At 24.0% G+C, this 18,225-nt stretch overlaps 2 protein-coding genes across 2 annotated transcripts; one reads left to right on the forward strand and one right to left on the reverse strand.

Moving 5' to 3' along the window:
• The first annotated feature begins 1,777 nt into the window (after positions 1 to 1,777).
• Positions 1,778 to 5,617, forward strand: LOC112712823 (transcription factor bHLH18). The gene is made up of 5 exons (XM_025765735.3): positions 1,778 to 1,860; positions 2,059 to 2,224; positions 2,610 to 2,986; positions 3,879 to 4,265; positions 5,225 to 5,617. Exons 1-5 carry the CDS (start codon positions 1,822 to 1,824, stop codon positions 5,327 to 5,329), a joined length of 1,074 nt encoding a protein of 357 aa, XP_025621520.1. The 5' UTR covers positions 1,778 to 1,821; the 3' UTR covers positions 5,330 to 5,617.
• A 6,781-nt stretch (positions 5,618 to 12,398) lies between these two features.
• LOC112709769 (transcription factor FAMA) lies at positions 12,399 to 17,695 on the reverse strand. Its single transcript, XM_025761688.3, has 4 exons — positions 17,541 to 17,695; positions 16,850 to 17,470; positions 13,639 to 14,028; positions 12,399 to 12,701 (listed from the first exon to the last, which is right to left on the reverse strand). The coding sequence occupies exons 1-4, from the start codon at positions 17,577 to 17,579 to the stop codon at positions 12,609 to 12,611; spliced, it is 1,143 nt and encodes a 380-aa protein (XP_025617473.1). The 5' UTR covers positions 17,580 to 17,695; the 3' UTR covers positions 12,399 to 12,608.
• Between the last annotated feature and the right edge of the window lie 530 nt (positions 17,696 to 18,225).

The following is an 18,225-nucleotide window of genomic DNA, read 5'->3' on the forward strand; positions in this document are numbered from 1 at the left end:
ATTAAGTTTCTTGCTTGGTAGAGAAAACAATATAGAACAATATGAAAAAAAGTTTAATTTGTTGTGTCTGGTTAATTAGAAAAAATGGTTTTATTCTTTTGTTTTACTTTCTGAAATTAATTTTGTTCCAACTTTAGCAACAGATAAAAATAATCAACCTATAGAACTAAGGAGAGAAATAAAATTATAAAACAAAATAAAAAGAACACAGCTAATGAAGCAAGTTGGCAAACACTCACCGACTCACGTGCATAGCAAGAAGACAAACGTCCTCTTGCATAGCAAGACAAGGTTTTTCAGCAATTTTATATAATCTTTTTTCGTTGAACAATATATATATCATATATAAAATTTAATGATGTTAAGTTCACATCTGAGTTTGACAAAAGAAACAAGGCAACACATGTTACGTACACTTTGAAATTTAATGAATGCATGGCGAAGTTCGTACCTTATTGGATTGAAATGAATTGAAATTACAGTTTTGAGTTCGATGGTTTTATACAACATACATTACACTACATGACATGCATATTGGAAAGGAAGAAACCTTTTCTTCCACGGTCAAATTGAAGCATCTCTTCATTTATCAAAGTTCCAAAACATATATATGTTATTCCAAAGACATTACATTATAAAACATAAATTAATTTAAATTAGTCGAATAGTCAGCTTACTTATTCACTTAAGTATCGAAGATTTAAATGGCAATTCATTAATCAAACAAAGTTACTTTCTTCTTGGCAACAAGTAACTAATTTTCAGATCAATAGAATGCAGTGTATTACCTTTTGTTGTGCTTTTGGGTTGTATTTGTTTACAGTGATAAGATACTAAAATAGGGACACAAAAACACAAAATCGTGTTTGCCAGAGGAGACATGGATAGAGACAATGTGTCTAAGGACATTAAATTAGTATATTTTGTGTCCATCCTGATAGAAAGAATACGGAGACACTAATAAGAGACACAACTTATTTTTCATTTTTTTATTATTCTTGTTAATTTTTTATAATTATATTTTTTATTATTATATTTTTCGTCTCAAATTTTTTAAATGAAGAAAAATGAGAATAAATTAAATTTTCATAATTTGTTCTAGTTTATCACCAAATAGAATACAAAAACACATTTTGTATCTTTATCCTTTATGTCTTGTTTTCAGACTTATCTTATTCTCGATGTTTTGTCTTGTCTTGTTCTCAAAAACAAACGCAGTCTTAATGTCTAAAATAGATGTCTCACCTTTATTTATGAGATACATTATTTTTACTCACTCGATCAGTCAAAGACTAATAGACACAAATTTAAATTTTATTTAAAAAATTTAATATTAGTTAATAAATTATTATATATAAAAATAAAATTTAAATTTTTGATACTCGTTTAAGTGAACCAGTGTTCAGATTACTCGACAAACTCAATAATTTGGTTTGGGTCCACATAGTTTCAACTAAATGCAGAATATACACAACATAAGTATAAATAAAGATGAATTTATTAGGACCAAAATTTGCTGACTTCAATTCTGTGAAACAAGATTGGACCTTATGGTACTTTAATTTAGGTCACTAATAAATGGGCTACCCTATCTTTGGCGGACAGTGGTCCTATATCTCATCGTAATGATCATCCAATGATAAAGATATCCACAACATGTCATCAAGACAAATTTTAGATCCAACGGTTCAGATTTGATATGCATGTTCAGCGAGTCTTTCTCTTTTGGTTTTTCTTTTGTGTGCTTTTAATTCACTTCCATTCCCCCATATTCACATTCATATTCATCCTTCTCTTCAATTCCTTCTTCATCCATTTCCAATGGGGGAGCCATGCCACAATTATTGGTACTCTGACATGGTAAATAATTATCAACTATATATATCCAATATATATCATTTTACTATTATAAATTTATATTTATAATATTCTACGTATTTTTTGGACTAGGTTATATTATATATTAGAGTATATATATGATGAACATAGTTTTATGTATAGGTATATAAATGTTTGTGTGAATTTTGAATTAATGTTAATTTGTTCTATATATTTAAGGGGATCCAAGATGATGATATCTTCAGCCAACGTTACAAGATTAACTCATCACTAATTGTTGATGAAGATCATATCATTAGGGAGATCATGGATCATCATCATCATCACCAACCAGCTTTCTCATCTGAAAGTGATAATAGTCACTCTCCCACAAATAATAATCAAAGTAAGTATATATTTTTTAATAATATAAAAAAATTTTCAAACGTTCTTGAAATACCGCTATTTCAGTAACTTTAACGGTTAATTTTAAGTAATATATATTATATATTTTTTATAATTGAAATTAATGACTAAAATTATTAAAACATTAGTATTTTACGGAAATTTAAAATTATTCCAATGATATATATTATTCAATTTTAGGTGCAGTTTAATTTACGTGAAGTTGATAATGAAGAACCGTTAGATGAAAATTTAGTCAAATCAATCAAATCATCTAACAACTTTCGACTAACAACTTTCGACTATCAATTTCACGTGAATTTAAATTTTCACCTTAATTTTATATGATTATTATTATTTTTTATTTTTTATTTTTTGCCTTCTAGTCAAAGGTGGTGGAAGTGGCAATACTAGTAGCTTTGTGTTCAACAACAATAATCAACATGCACCATTATTGTTGGATATGAAAGCTTCTACTTCAACATCTTCTCCAAGATCATACATTCTATCTTTCCATGATTCCACCGTTATTGCCGCCACGGTGGCCGCCGCGGCTACTCCTCCTCCTCCTCCATCATTAGAAACCTATAATAACAATGGGAAACGACCATACCAACGCATTGAAGTGCCATTAGAAAATCAAGCAAAGAAGGTTAGAAGCTCCTCAGAGACAGTTGATCACATAATGACTGAGAGAAAAAGGAGAAGGGAATTAACTGAGAGATTCATAGCACTTTCAGCCACTATTCCTGGCTTGAAGAAGGTTAGTACTTAGTATATACAAGTTATTATTGTGGTATTTATTATATCCATTTAATTTCTATTCATTATTAGTGTAAAGATATTTTACACAAGAAATTAATTATTTAAATAATATAATAATTTAATTTTATTACATTGTTGTATTGTAAAATAATTGTAAACGAAAATTTAATCACATTATAATTTTACTTCAGCAAAATAACTATTTTTTAATTTATCACATAAATATATAATTATTTAAAAAATAAATATATATAGAGCACATATTTTATTTAGAGACCACTTTAATAAAGACACTAAAAATATCTTTTTTTTAAGACGTTTACATGTGTCATATTATTATTAAATTTTTTATTAAATTGGTTAATAATTTATTTTTTAATAAACCAGAACAAAATCGGTTTATTATAGCAATAATAATAAACTCAATTGTTTACATTATAATTATTAGACCCGATTTGATCTGATCGAATTAGATAATTTAAATCGAATATCTTTAAAAATTTTGATAAAAAGATAAATATATTCTTGATTTTTTGTTTTGTGGACATTTAAATTCTTAAAAAATTAAAAATACAATTAAATCTCTAAAAAAGGAACGGGTTATTGTTATTGTTATAAAAAAATCGGTTTTATTTTAATTTTTTAAGAAATTTAAAATAATCAATTCATTAATACATCTAATAATAATAAAAATGTAAGCGTCTTTATAAAAAGACGTTTTAAGCGTTTTTATGGAAGCATTTATCCTATTACCAATAGAATAGTTCTATATATATTTCTTTTATGTCAATAAAAGGTAGAAACTTGTAGAAAATGTATAGAATGTCCATGTTAAGAATTCATTAGAATAATAATTAATGTAATTAATTATAATGGTTTATGAAATGTAGATTGACAAATCCACTATACTTAGCGAGGCAATAAGTCATGTGAAACAACTCAAACAACGAGTGAAGGAATTAGAAGAACAAAAGAAGAAGATAAGTGTAGAATCAGTGTCATTCATTATTAGGAAATCCCACCTCATGAATGGAACTAATAATAAGGATGATGAAAAAGGTGCAATCAATAATAAAGCAGCAACAAGTGAAGCACTACTCCCAACGGTGGAAGCAAGAGTGCTCAAAAATGATGTGCTAATAAGGATCCATTGCATGAAACAAAGTGGTATTATGCTCAAAATATTGCGACATCTTAAGAGTTTTGATCTCTCTGCCATTAGCAATAGTGTATTGCCATTTGGAAATTCCACTCTTGATATCACCATTATTGCTCAGGTATATATGCACAATATTAAAAGGGTGGAAATTCGGGAACAGTCAACTTCACATGAATTTAATAGTTGAAAACTGTTAAATGGTTTGACTGATTTGACTAAATTTTCATCTAATGACTATCAGCTATTAACTTCACGTGAAGTCGACTACACCTGAGTTTCTACCTATTAAAAAACTTTAGATATCATCTTAATCTTGTTTTTTAACAAAATTTTATTATTTAAAAATTTTTGCGAATTAATTTTGTTAGATAGATTAATAGAATATTTTATTATTATATTTTTTTGAGATATAATTGTCTTATAATAAATTTTATTAGAACTTACTTGTTTAATATATATATTAAAATTTTGATTAAAAATAATGAAGAGACTACTCTGTCAAAAATAATTCTCGAAAATTTTTAGAATAGTGGATTTTTTATGTACTAAAGTGTTTGAATTAAAATTCAATGTAAATTAATTTAAATATTTGCTCTTTAATTAATTATTAATATCAATATAATGTCCTAATTAATCTTTTAAGGAATTCATAGTTAAGGTCCATTATTATGTGTCTTATAAATTATGATCACCCAATTGCAATTACAATTTTGCTTATTATTGTTACATACTTGATTTAATATATATATATATATATACAAAATTTTTAACTTTTTTTTAACCATGACACAATTACTAAGCATTATATAACCATGGCTTGCATGATTGGAGCTTTAGTGGCAAAAAAATTATATTAATAAGTCGTTTAATTTTCTTAACAAATCCTTTCATAAATCAGTATTTCGTATACAATTAATTACATTTGGATATATTGATTTATGAAAACATTGAAAATTAAAACGACTTATCAATATAAAATAGAAGAAATATAAAATCAAACATGACTGATAGTAAAAAACTAACTTTAATAATTATTATGGATTTTCTCTAAACTTTTATTACTGATAATTACTGCAGATAGGTGACAAATTCAACGTGACAATGAATGATTTAGTGAAAAATCTGAGATTGTCTATCTTGGAGTCCCCTAATGATGATGAAGAACCACACAACAGTAATTGATTCATGTTAGAGCGCCAAACAAGATAATAATTTTGATGAACCAAAATAATTTCTGAAAGTCCTTCTTTGCTTGAGAGTGTGAGTGTGATCCTGGCCAATTAGGGTGCTGTTATTATTTATTTTGTTATTCATGACTTAATTTAAGGACAATAATTATGTGGCTATTTTTTTTACATATGGGCGATTTTAACGTAAGAAAAAGTAAATGAGTGAATTTTTTTTTTGGTCATACAGTGAGTGAATTTATTTGATTGTGGTATTTATTAATCGATGTTCGTTGATTTTTTTATTGGGGTCGCTAGTGGACTTGTATTATTATTATTATTATTATTATTATTATTATTATTATTATTATTATTATTATTATTATTATTATTATTATTATTATTGGAATAAGAGGGTTTTTATTTTTTATTTAACTTGTAGGTGTTTATAGAGTATGAAATTCAGGTATAGTCGACTTCACGTGAAGTTGATAATTGAGAGCCGTTAGATAATTTGACTAAATTTTTATCTAACGACTATCAATTATCAACTTCACGTAAAGTCGACTGCATCTGAGTTTCTACCTTATTAAAGTCTTAGAGATATAAATATGGTGGTGCATATTTATCGTTTGTTTGTCGAAAGACAAATTTTTTATAGACACAGTAGCACAGTAATGCATATATAATAGATGTATTTAGGGTTTTGCAAAATATTAAAATATAAAATCACAACAAATTAGACACAATTTTTACACATATTTTTATCCCTTATTATTATTATTAATTTTTCATATACTAATTTCATCCCTAATTATACCACAACCTCTTTGCTTCTCATGGAGTGCAGCTTTTGTCATTAATAGTTGAATTTATTGTTAAAATTATTAGATTTTTTTGTTATTTAAATTATTTAATTTTGGTTATGAATAATGGTGGAAAAGAAAAATAAGTGGTAATAGATAAAATATTTGGGTCATGATAATAAAGATAGATGATAAGAATATTAGAATATTACAGGTTTTTAATATTTTAATGTATTTTGTGAATTTATTTTATCAAATATAAAATATATATTCATATGTTTAATTTGTATCTATGTCTTTTTTTTTTTTTGGTCAAGGTATCTATGTCTTTTTAATCTATGTTTTAGTGTCTATATCTCATAGTATACACTAACTAATAGAAATTATTGGTCATAGTTGCAAATTTTTTTTTTTTTTGCTAAAACTTGGGCTGACAATTTTGTTAGCAATCATGGCCACATTAAGCCTATTCTGTTATAGATAAACTTCGTTTAGAAAAAATAAACATATTCAATTTTGACAAATAAACTTTACGTAATTTATATTTAAAAAAAAATTGACCTTTTATACATAAAAAGTTAAAAATGCTGATAATTTTATTTATTGATTGATGAATAAAATTTGTCTTTGAACTTACGAAAAATAATAATTTATTATTTTTGTTTATAAAAATTAAAATACTGGTAAATTTATTTCTAAATAAAATTAACAATTGGATAAATTAATTTCTATTCTGTTGTCTAGATTTTTTTTATTAATAGTAGATCTAAATTTATTTGTTATAATTTTTTTATAATAAAAATACATAAAAAATACAGTATAAAAATAATTCAACAAATATTTTTAAAATTTTTTTATATGAATAAATGCCAATCAGGTGAGATCTTCATAAAAAAAATGTCAGCAGATCAATCTCATGCTCACTAAAGATATCCCTAAAGAATGGAAGACAATCTTGCTCCTTAATTCCAATAGATAGAATTACATTATAAATCAGGTTCTTGGTCTCCCTTGCATAATCAACATTATGAATATTATATTTCTTAATCAACAGAAGGAATAGGTTATTGGATGCTACTCAATATAATAAGAAGAAAATAATTTAGTGTGAGAATTTTGGTCAATATTTTATCAGATATGTAGAAAATAAAAGTAGTAATACTAATAAAAGAGACGATATTTACGCTTCTTAACCTCTTTTCATAAAATATGATCCTTGCATTTTTTTTTTATTTAATTTGTACTATACCCAATACATTGGTCGTTTGTCTTTGTCAAATTTTCATCCTATAAACTATAGTAGTATTTTATTGTTATTTCGGATCTAGCGTTCTAATATCATGTCATGATACCACTCATCCCAAAAATTTTAACTGATAGAAAAAGGTAATACTAATTATATATCTAATACTCCATAAATCTCCATTGTACACATTATACAAATATTCCATTGGTTTTTCATACTTTTCCTTTTTCAAAATTTACTAATTTTATTTTAGAGAAAATGCCACTTCCCTCCCCTACGAGATGCTAAAATGTCACTCCACTCCCCTCTATTTTATAAATGTACGTTTTTCTCCCATCTAACTTTTAAAAAACCTCCTCTTTAATCCATTTTAAATTTTTTGTGTTAATAATGTTAACTTTATCCATTTTTTATAAAAAAAATAAATTATTTTTTGAAAAAATATCCATTAACAAAAATTTTATTTTTTATCATTAAATTTTGCTTACCAAAATATCCTTTAATAAATTATTCTTTTATTAATTAAATTGTATTTTTAACGAAATATTTTCAAAAAAATTAATAATTAAATTATTTTTTTCTAAGATACCTATTTTTCAATAATTTTTTAATTATTAAGTTGTGATTTTACTAAAATTTTTGTTAACAATTATTTTTATATTTACTATTAATTTTTTTATATTAATATATATTATTTTAATATTAAATAAAAAAATCTTACCACTGGTAATATGTATAACAATTAATATTTATTGATATTGAAAAATAATCTTACTAAAATTTTTTATTTAATGTTAAAATAATATATAGATATCGAAAAATTAATAGTAAAATATAAACAAATTGTTAACCAAAATTTTGGTAAATTATAATTTAATAATTAAAAAATTATTAAAGGGTATTTAAAAAATAACTTAATTATTAAATTTTTTAAAAATACAATTTAATCAATAAAAAAAATAATTTATTAAAGAATATTTTATTAAGCAAAATTTAATAATAAAAAATAAAATTTTTGCTAATGAATATTTTTTTTTAAAAATAATTTTTTTCTTAAAAAATGGATAAAGTTAACATTAGTTAACACAAAAATTTTAAAATGGATTAAAAATGAGATTTTTTAAAGGTTAAAAGGGAAGAAAATGTACATTTATAAAATAGAGGGAATGAAAGTGTCATTTTAACATCTCACATAAGAGGGGAGTGAGATTTTCTCTTTATTTTAATTTAAATCTTACCCAAAAGCAAGGATCATTGCGATATTCACAAGCCAACAAATAGCCTTATAACACTTCTTCGCGATGTTGAGAGGTAAATAATCAAGCATTAAATAATTTACTCTTTCAAAATCTACTAATTTTAAATCTTACCTTAAAGCAATAATAGTTGTTATATTCACACGCAAGCCAGAGCTTAGTTGAGATAAGAGGGCATGGTGTCTTTAAATTTTTATTAAAAAAATTAGTAATATTTTTTTAAAAAATAAAAAATAATTTAGTTGGCTTAAATATTTTATTATGACTTAAAATATCAAAGTTCAATCTTCATCTCTTATTTTTATTACACAATATAGCTTTAGTTTTAAACATTTAAAATATGTTGGATTTGGACTAAACTGAGTGTATTCGCATTTTGCAGCTCTCTATTCAATAAGCAACACTCACTCAAATTTTGAGTTCAAATATAAAAAATTAAGTATTTTTTATTTATGTAATTTAATATTATTTTATATTTTACTGTTTATTTAATTTAATTTTTTATGTGATAAAAATATTAGAATATTCAATAAGTATTGATATTATTGTATTTGTATAAATTGATAAAAAAATTCAATAAATATTATAAATTTTAATATTTGTCCTTCTAACTTCTTTTTTATGTATTTTACAGGATATATATTCAAATTTTTATATAAAATAATCATGAAAAATAAAAAAAATGATGTATTTTTTAAGAGAAAGGCTAATATTCAAGAAGGAGAACATATAACTTTTACAATATCAATACATGTATATAGTTCTTCTACTTTAATTAATCACGAAGAAAGTGAGATATAACTTTCAAAAGTTTAAAGAGTTGCATCTGATGAATTTGATCTTAATTCTTTAAAACGAGATCCTGAAAAAACGTTTTTAAATTTGGTAATATTATCTAAATTAGAGAGATGAAACAAGTTAGACAATCTTATCTTAAATGGTCCATATAAAAAATATCTTAATAATTATCTTCTATCTAATTCCCAAAATTTTATTTCAAGTTTCGTCACTGTTCACACGTCAACAAATATAGCCTTATAACACTGCTTAAAGAATGATGTTAATGTTGAGAGGTAAATAAAACATTAAATAATAAGATGTAATTAAAGAGAATTATAATTATTAATCACATGTTGGAAATAATAATATATGATATGTTATGTTCATGGGATTAGCCGATTAGGTATCCAAAGTGAGGAATGTAAGGACAAAATTTTCAAAAGAAAATGTGAATGTGAATTCAGCCGTGATATATAACAACAACCATATCACACTCTCAAAAGTTGACACAACATCAATGTATGTAATCTTTAGCAGAATTTTTTTGTGTACAATAATTGCTTTTAGTCAAAAAAGCACTTGATATTCAATATAATATGCTGGATTTTTTTTTTATCACCTTACTCCTTAACCAACATTTGAATTTACTTTAAATACAAAAAATATTTTATAATTATTAATCATCATTTATATTTGTAAGTAAGAGTATTTATAGTGAAATTATTTTCGTAAACTATACTGAATTTGTACCAAATTATTTTAAATAATTCAAAAATAATATTAAATAACTTTTTCACATAGTCAGTTGGTTTTAAACTAGGTTATAATATGATGCACTAGATTAAATCAATTCAAAAGAAAAAATTTAATTTTAAAATTTAGTTTAAACTGTTTTATATAAAAGAACAACTATATATAACATATCAAAAATTGGTTTTATCTGGTTTATATACAACTACTATACAAGTTTTATTTAGTTTAACCGTGATTTTAGTTTAGTTTTCTTATTTGAAATGACGGATTTATTTAAAATAATTTGGTTCAATTTTAGTTCAGTTTTGGTTATATTATCTTTTTAACAATCTTACACTTATTTCTTTGAGTTGCATTTTTGTCTTTAATAATAATAATTCATATATACTTATATTTTGTAATGTTTTCTTCTTTTCATTTGTTATTAGAAGTCTTACAGCAGTCAAGAATAATATTTTTATAGAATTTATAAATATGAGAAATTTTTTGTTTTACGAATTAATTTTTGAAATTAAATTAAATTCACTTCACTCAATTTTATTTTAATTATAATATAATGTCAGACCCTATTTAATCTTAGGCCACCAAGATGTAAAAATAATATATTATAAATCTTACCTCTCTCAAAAATAAAACCGTGACTCTTATCTTATCTTAACGTGAAGTCGATTGTATCTGAGTTTCTACCTTTTTATTATATATATGGACTTGACCCTTTATAAATTGAGCCTATTCTATTTTATTGATAAAAAAGCCTATTCAGCTTTGATGACACCCACAAAAGTTATTAACATATTCAATTTGACAAATGAAAACACAAAGAAAAAGCCTATTTCAATAGAATTATATTTATATGATGATGACTCATTATTTTTAAAAGAATGTATAAAAATTAAAACATGTGATGAAAAAGAAAAAGGGGAATATATAATAGAAAAAAAATGCTGAATCGTTGTCTTAAATTCATTAAGTAGTTTAGTTCATGTTTTATTTGATTATATTTTATTAATATTTGGTTCAGCATGTTTTAGTCAAATTGGTTGATGATGTCGGTATTTGATCTAGTGTGAGGATTTTATCACTTTTTTTTTTCATAATATCACTCTCTATATATAATTTGTTTCATTTATTCTTATATAAACATATAAAAAACAGAAGTAATAATATTATTATCAAAATGGGACCAACTTTTCTCAACTTATTTTCACAAATTATGATGCTAATTTGTATTTTTTATTACTTAATTTGTACGACCGGCCAATAGATTATTCTTCCTTTACGGTTGTCAAATTTACATCCCATAAACTATAATATATATTTTATTCTTATTTTAATTAACTCATTTTCAAAATCTACTAATTTTATATCTTACCTAAAAGCATGCATCAATGTGATATTCACACGTCATACAAATAGCCTTGTAGCTCTTTTTTTTAATGATGATGTGGATTTTAAGATGGAATTAGAGTGAATTTTAATTATTAATCACATGTTGGAAATAATATACGGAATATATATAGTGAATGTTATCATGCTCTTCATAAAATAAAAGATAAATTATTTTCTGTGATATATAGTACTTATAATTATAATTAAGTTAAATATTAATAATAATAATAATAATTAAGCTATAAAAATATTATCTTTATTTAAAGTATGACAAAATAAATATGTCATATTTTTTAAACTAAAAATTATCATGAGAAAATGTTTTTAATATTTTTTTTATTATTAAAGATAGAGAAACTTAAATTTGCGATCTCTAAGGTAGCGTTTGTTTTGAGGTACTGAGAGACTGAAATTTAGTATTATGTTTGTTAGTTCAGCGATTGGTACTAAAATTTTTGTCTCTGTCTCCGAAATTGTAGTATTTCAGTATCTTCAAAAAATAAGGACATAGGGGACTAAAATTTTTAAAGATAAAGACTGAAACTTTAATAATATTATTTACCTAAAATACCCTTATTTCAATTAATTAATTCTAATTTTACTTTTTGTACAAATTAAATTAAAATTTCATTCTTGTTTCAATTTCTGTCCCCCATTTCGCACCAAACAAAATATTGAGATTTATTTCAATCTCTGTCTCTTAGCCTTTGTCTTTCAGTCTCAGTCTTTTTATTTTTGTCTCTCTACCAAATACTACCTAAGTGAGTATGAGAAAACTATGTCATTTGAATTATACCTCGTTGAAATAGTTGCCATAATATAGTAACTTTTCAAAAATTTAATGATATAATACAGTGAAGACAAACGGTCAAATATGAATTAAATGAATAACAAGAATCAAACCACAGCATAATTTATTACAAAATGTACTTTACTTTTATTTATTTATAGATAGATGTTATGAACATGGAAAGTGCTTGAACTAAAAAAAGCAACGAAATCAAAACTTCTGTTCGACCATAAACATGCTGCAGAGTTGTCTGATACACTAGTACGGATCACTTTTTAAATGCCATGTGAATTTTGATGTGCCTTCAAGAACACTTGCCTAAGGTTTCTGACCACATCATTCACTGTCATTTCACACGAATCTCCCATCTGAAAATTAATAAAAATAGAGTGCATCAATTATTAGAATTATTTCATGTTCATAAAAAAATATGCTGCATGTATCACGCGCTATATTAATTTATTAATATAATTTTAAATTAATAATAATTTATTAAATCTAACAACTATTATTTGTAAATTTGATATCAAGTATGTTATACTCTCTAGGCTAATTGTTTAGTCTTTTTGTTGTTATTATTATTTTGGGTCGTTCTTCCTTTTATTTACAATAAAATAAAATTGTTACAAATTAAACCAATTCAAATGAATCTCATAAGTTATATCCTATCTAGACAATATACAGATTAGTAAAATATCCTATATATATACTTATTATAGATTTAATTATTCTATTATTTATTTTAGTTTATTATTAAATTTTTAATTTAATCTTTATAGTTTAAAAATTTATAATTAAATCTTTACTAATTATTAACCTTTTAGAAAAAGCACAGTATAATTCTAAAATATTTATTTTAAAATATTGCATAATTCATTTTGCATCAAATACAAAGCAAATATTCCAAAAAAAAATTGTATTTTTTTAAAAAAATAGTTTAAAAAGATATAACTATTAAAAATTTATCTAACTCAAAAATTCGTTTACAAATTTTTAAATTATAAAATTTAAAATAAAAATTAATAAAATATACAGACTTACAGAATAATTAAATATATATATATATAATTCAAATAATATGATTGTTAACAATAAGTAATATATAACAGAAAGGTGTAATTAAATTCATAATAATTTATGTAAAAATTTAAGTTGCACAGTTAACTTTACGTAAAGTTGATAGTTGAGAGTCGTTAAATGACTTGAATGATTTGACTAAATTTTTATCTAACGACTCTAAATTATTAATTTCACGTAAAATTGATTGTACTTGAGTTTCACCGTAATTTATGTATGTATGCATACCTTAGCAATAATAGTGATCCCCAGAGCAGAATTGCCAAAAGGAAGAACACTACTTCCAGTGACAAAAAGATGAAGATTTTCAAGCTGATTAAGTATTTTCATCTCAATGCCATTCTCCTTCTCACAATGAATCTCAATCAGAACATCTTTCCCCATAAATCTTGCTTCAATATCAGGGAGCCCTGTTCCACCATCTTTACTTCTTCTTGTTTCACTTGATATTATTGTACTTTCTTCTAATAATATTTTTTCATTATTGCTCTTCGATTTCTTCACCAATATCACTGACTCTCTGCTCCTCTTCTTGTTTTTCTTTTCTAATTCTTGCACCTGCTCTTGAAGTTGCTTCACATAATCTATGGCTGCTCTAAGTATTGATGCCTTGTCTGTCTACACATCACAATTTCATCAACAAAAAATTAAAATTAATTAATTAATTAAATATCATAATCGATTGTAAAAATTCACGAATAGTCGTCTTCATATAAAATTGATATTTAATAACTATTAAATGATAATTTAGTCAAATTTATCAAATTATCTATCAATTTTCGACTACTAATTTCACATGGAGACAACTACTGCTACACGTGAGTTTTTATTTTTTTTTAAGGTTTAATTACTCTGTTGATCCATATAGTTTCACTAACTTTTTAATTAGGTTCTTATACTTTTTTTCCTTTCAATTGGGTTCCTACACTGTTTTAATTTTGTAATTAAGTCATTTCTAGTATAAAAAATATTAAAATTAACCGAATATTTTTTCATAAATTGAAGGTATCTATAATTAAAAACTTAATTAAATCTTTAACCGCATGTATTTTGATAAAAATATTATGTTAATTTTAATATTTTTAACATAAAAAGAACATAATTATAAAATTAAAAATAATGTAGAGATCTAATTAAAAAAATATAAAAACTTGATTAAAAATTTAGTAAAATTATAAAGATGACAAAATAATTAAACTTTTTTTAATCATTGAATCGACTTATTACCTTTTAATTGTTAAATAGAATAATATAATATTCAATTATTAATAACATACATAATGAAGTAGTAGTAATGAGCTCATAACACAACTAGTGGAATTATTTAATTTATCAACCAAATTAATTAAAAAACAAAAAAATGTTATCTCCATATAATAATAATAATGCATCATTGGGTCCCTAGCTATCTTCCTTTTCAACTGCTTGCTAATTCCAAAAGTTCCACGTCCTCTTTTAGTGGCGCATTAAAAAGTCATATGGGACTCAGAGAAAATCTGAATCTACTAATTATTAAAGTGTATACTAATATAGACTTTAATTAAATAGTACTTTTAAAATTTAAAATAGAAAAACAAATTAAGAGTAAGACTATGAGAGATAAATGAGTTTGAAATTTATAATTAAAAATATATAACAATAAAATTATTAGTGTCAACCAAACCATTATTTTAAGTATAATAATAATACAATGATTGTGTAAGCAAAGTATTTTGTTATCGAGGGGTTAGGTTTGAATTACTTAATTAATTACAACTTTAGTAGGAGTTATATAATTAATAATACAAGAAGAGACAAAGTACATATCTTTTTATATGGGGTTGGGTGACGCTTGCATATTGATTATATTTGATTTGATTTGATTTTGATAAAATTAACACTAATAATGTTCAAGGACAACTCTGCCTTTCATATGATTGCCAAAAGTATGCGACTTTTGATTTTATTTTAATTTAATAAAATTATTAATTAAGTATAGTAATATTTTAAAAGCACTAGTTACACTCATCATGTTTGGGCAAGAGGTGTACTAATATTATTATACAAAATGCATGTAGGTGTATGTGTGTGCATGCATGCTAAACTAGCCAGGTTGGTTAACAGGTGGACATGGCTGGGCACTGAAAGCTGAGAATCAATAATCTCTAGTCTAGTATAATAATAATAATAATAATAATAATACATAAAATTTAATTATTTTGTTGTTCTCTATTTTTTTATTAATTTTTAATTATGTCATTATATATTTTTGAATTAAATTTTTATACTATATCAGATTTTGTAATTAAATTTTTACTGTTATAAAAATATTAAAAATAACTGAATATTTTCTATTAAATAAGATAGAATATTCAATCAAGTATGAGACATATTGATTTTGTTTAACGAAATATTTCATTAATTTTAATGTTTTTATTATAGTAGAAACTTAACTATAAAAATTAAAAAATATAAAAATTTAATTAAAAATTCGATAAAACATAAGAACTTATAACATAATTAAACCTAATAATAATAATAATAATAATAATATATAAAAGTAAATGAATCGTTCAACATTTCAACACAACATTTGATACATTTTTTAAAAGAAAAAAACAAACACTTCTTTTAGCACACTCATTAGTAGATTTGCCATGAATTGTTGGATAGTGATTAAAGAAAACTATCTACAAATCACAGTCCCATCAATTTTCTTAGTAGAAAAAGAATAGTAATTTCGAAATTCAAGAGGTAGTATCGACTCAAATTTCTTATATTATTATTAAATCAGAAATAAAGTCTAATTAAATTAAGTATAATAATATAAAAATGAGATAACAGTAGACACATAGTATCTCACATCTAATTTTATACATGCTCATAAGTCAAAAAGAAAAAAAAAACAAGACAGCAGGTAAAAACATAAAAGTGAGCCACCAAAAATTTCTTGAAAAAGACATTAGCCTCATTAAATTAGTAATTTTTATTAACAAAATAAAAATTTAATAATAAAAATTTTTCTAAAATATTTTCAAGAGCCGATCTTAGTTTTACTCAACTTTTTAAAACACATGTCACTACAATATAAATCAGAGATAAAAATTTGCAAGCAATTATTTTTATATAAAATCAATAATCAACAAATAATTTAATATATTTAACTAAAACGACTTTTATCTATTAATTTTATATAAAAATAATTGCAATTAAATTTTTACTAAACTAAATTAAGCAAAAAAATCAAATAAAAATGTTAAAAGAATGGATTAATTAGTACCTTAGTCAAGCCAGGGATTTTAGTTTTACTCAATTTTTTAAAAATAAAAATTTATATATCATTATTTTCATAAAAATTTAATAATTAAGAATTATCAGATAATTTAATATAAAATAAAATAATTTTTAATTATAAATTTTACATAAAAAGAACTGCATGTAAAAAAAAATGAATTAGTACCTTAGTCAAGCCAGGGATGGTAGCTGAGAGTGCTATGAACCTCTCAGTGAGTTCTTGTCTCCTCTTTCTCTCTGCCATGATGTGATCCATTGTTTGTGAAGAGCTTCTTGCCCTCTTTGTTGTTATTGCACCTTCCTCCTTTTTATTCTCACTATTATTAGTACAAATCGGCACCACCCTTTTTGGAGAAGAATAATCACATGATGATGGATCTTTGTTCTTCTTGTTCTTATGATTATTATTATTATTGTTTGCATAATAAGGGTCTTCTTGTAATTGATTTGGTGTAGCTGGTGTCATGGTTGAGTTATCAAACGACAAAATGTATCTCCTCGGAGAAGAACAACGTAGTGATGATGATGATGATGATCTACGAGGTTGTTTCATAGTATTATTCTTCTTGTTCTTGTTGTTTGAATTCTCAGCCGTCAGATCTTGCGGCACTTCTTCAATAACCGGTGATGATGATGATCCAACGGTGTTTTGGAGATTATCACTTTCACTATTTTCAGAAGAGAAAGATGGTTGCAACATTAGGATTTCTCTTAAGAACTCATCATCATCTTCATTATTATCATCATCAACGCCATTATTATTGTTCATATTCTCATCATCCATTTCCTACAAAAAAAGAAGAAGTAATAATTAAAAATTAATTAAAGAGTGGTATTTAATATTTATATAGACTTACCAATTGAAGATGCAAATGCTCCCATGAAAAATCATCCATTATTGGAAAAATTTTAATGTGATAAAGTGATGTGTTTAATTTGAAGGAAGAAGAATTTAATGATGGAGTAATGAGGTTTGGTCATATATAAGAATGGAGGGGGGATGGAGATATAATAATATAAGACACTAACTCTTAGAAGTTGTGGGATTTTGTGTGAATGGTGAATTGTGTAGGTGTGGGAAAAAGACAAGAAATTGCTCGTTTATCATGCGACTTTAATCTCAGCCGTTGGATTCATTAATGATATAGATTAGGTGGACCCCACAACAGACAAGATGAGATTCTTAATAAATGTTCTATAAATATTAAATAATATATTGGTAAATTACTAAATCATATCTTGCTATAAAATTTTATCAATCTTTCAAAAATATAATTAAAATTTTAATAAGTCAGAGTTTAAGGTTAAAAAGTTTAATTAAGTTTTTTTAAAAAAATAAATGATTATATTAAAAATAATTTATAAATAAAGTATTTTGTATTTGGATTTTTAGTTCTAAAAATGTTTATTTTTTAAAAATGTGATAAAAAAATAATAGTATTATGAGAGAAGTCATTTTTTTAACTTCTCTATAAGCTCCTAAATAATTTTTTAAAAAATTGTTAATTAATTTTAAAAATTATACCAAATACTAATACTACT

The sequence above is a fragment of the Arachis hypogaea genome, chromosome 9 (genome assembly GCF_003086295.3).
Source record: "Arachis hypogaea cultivar Tifrunner chromosome 9, arahy.Tifrunner.gnm2.J5K5, whole genome shotgun sequence".
In the NCBI taxonomy this organism is placed as follows: Eukaryota; Viridiplantae; Streptophyta; class Magnoliopsida; order Fabales; family Fabaceae; genus Arachis; species Arachis hypogaea.

Bases quoted from the DNA above. Each gene is read 5' to 3' on its own strand.
- LOC112712823 (XM_025765735.3), top strand. From the start codon at position 1,822: ATGGGGGAGCCATGCCACAATTATTGGTACTCTGACATG. The intron at 1,861-2,058 runs GTAAATAATTAT...TATATATTTAAG, and splicing joins ATTATTGGTACTCTGACATG to GGGATCCAAGATGATGATAT. The intron at 2,987-3,878 runs GTTAGTACTTAG...TATGAAATGTAG, and splicing joins CTATTCCTGGCTTGAAGAAG to ATTGACAAATCCACTATACT.
- LOC112709769 (XM_025761688.3), bottom strand. From the start codon at position 17,579: ATGGATGATTTTTCATGGGAGCATTTGCATCTTCAATTG. The intron at 17,471-17,540 runs GTAAGTCTATAT...CTTTTTTTGTAG, and splicing joins AGCATTTGCATCTTCAATTG to GAAATGGATGATGAGAATAT. The intron at 14,029-16,849 runs GTACTAATTCAT...TGTGATGTGTAG, and splicing joins CCATCCCTGGCTTGACTAAG to ACAGACAAGGCATCAATACT.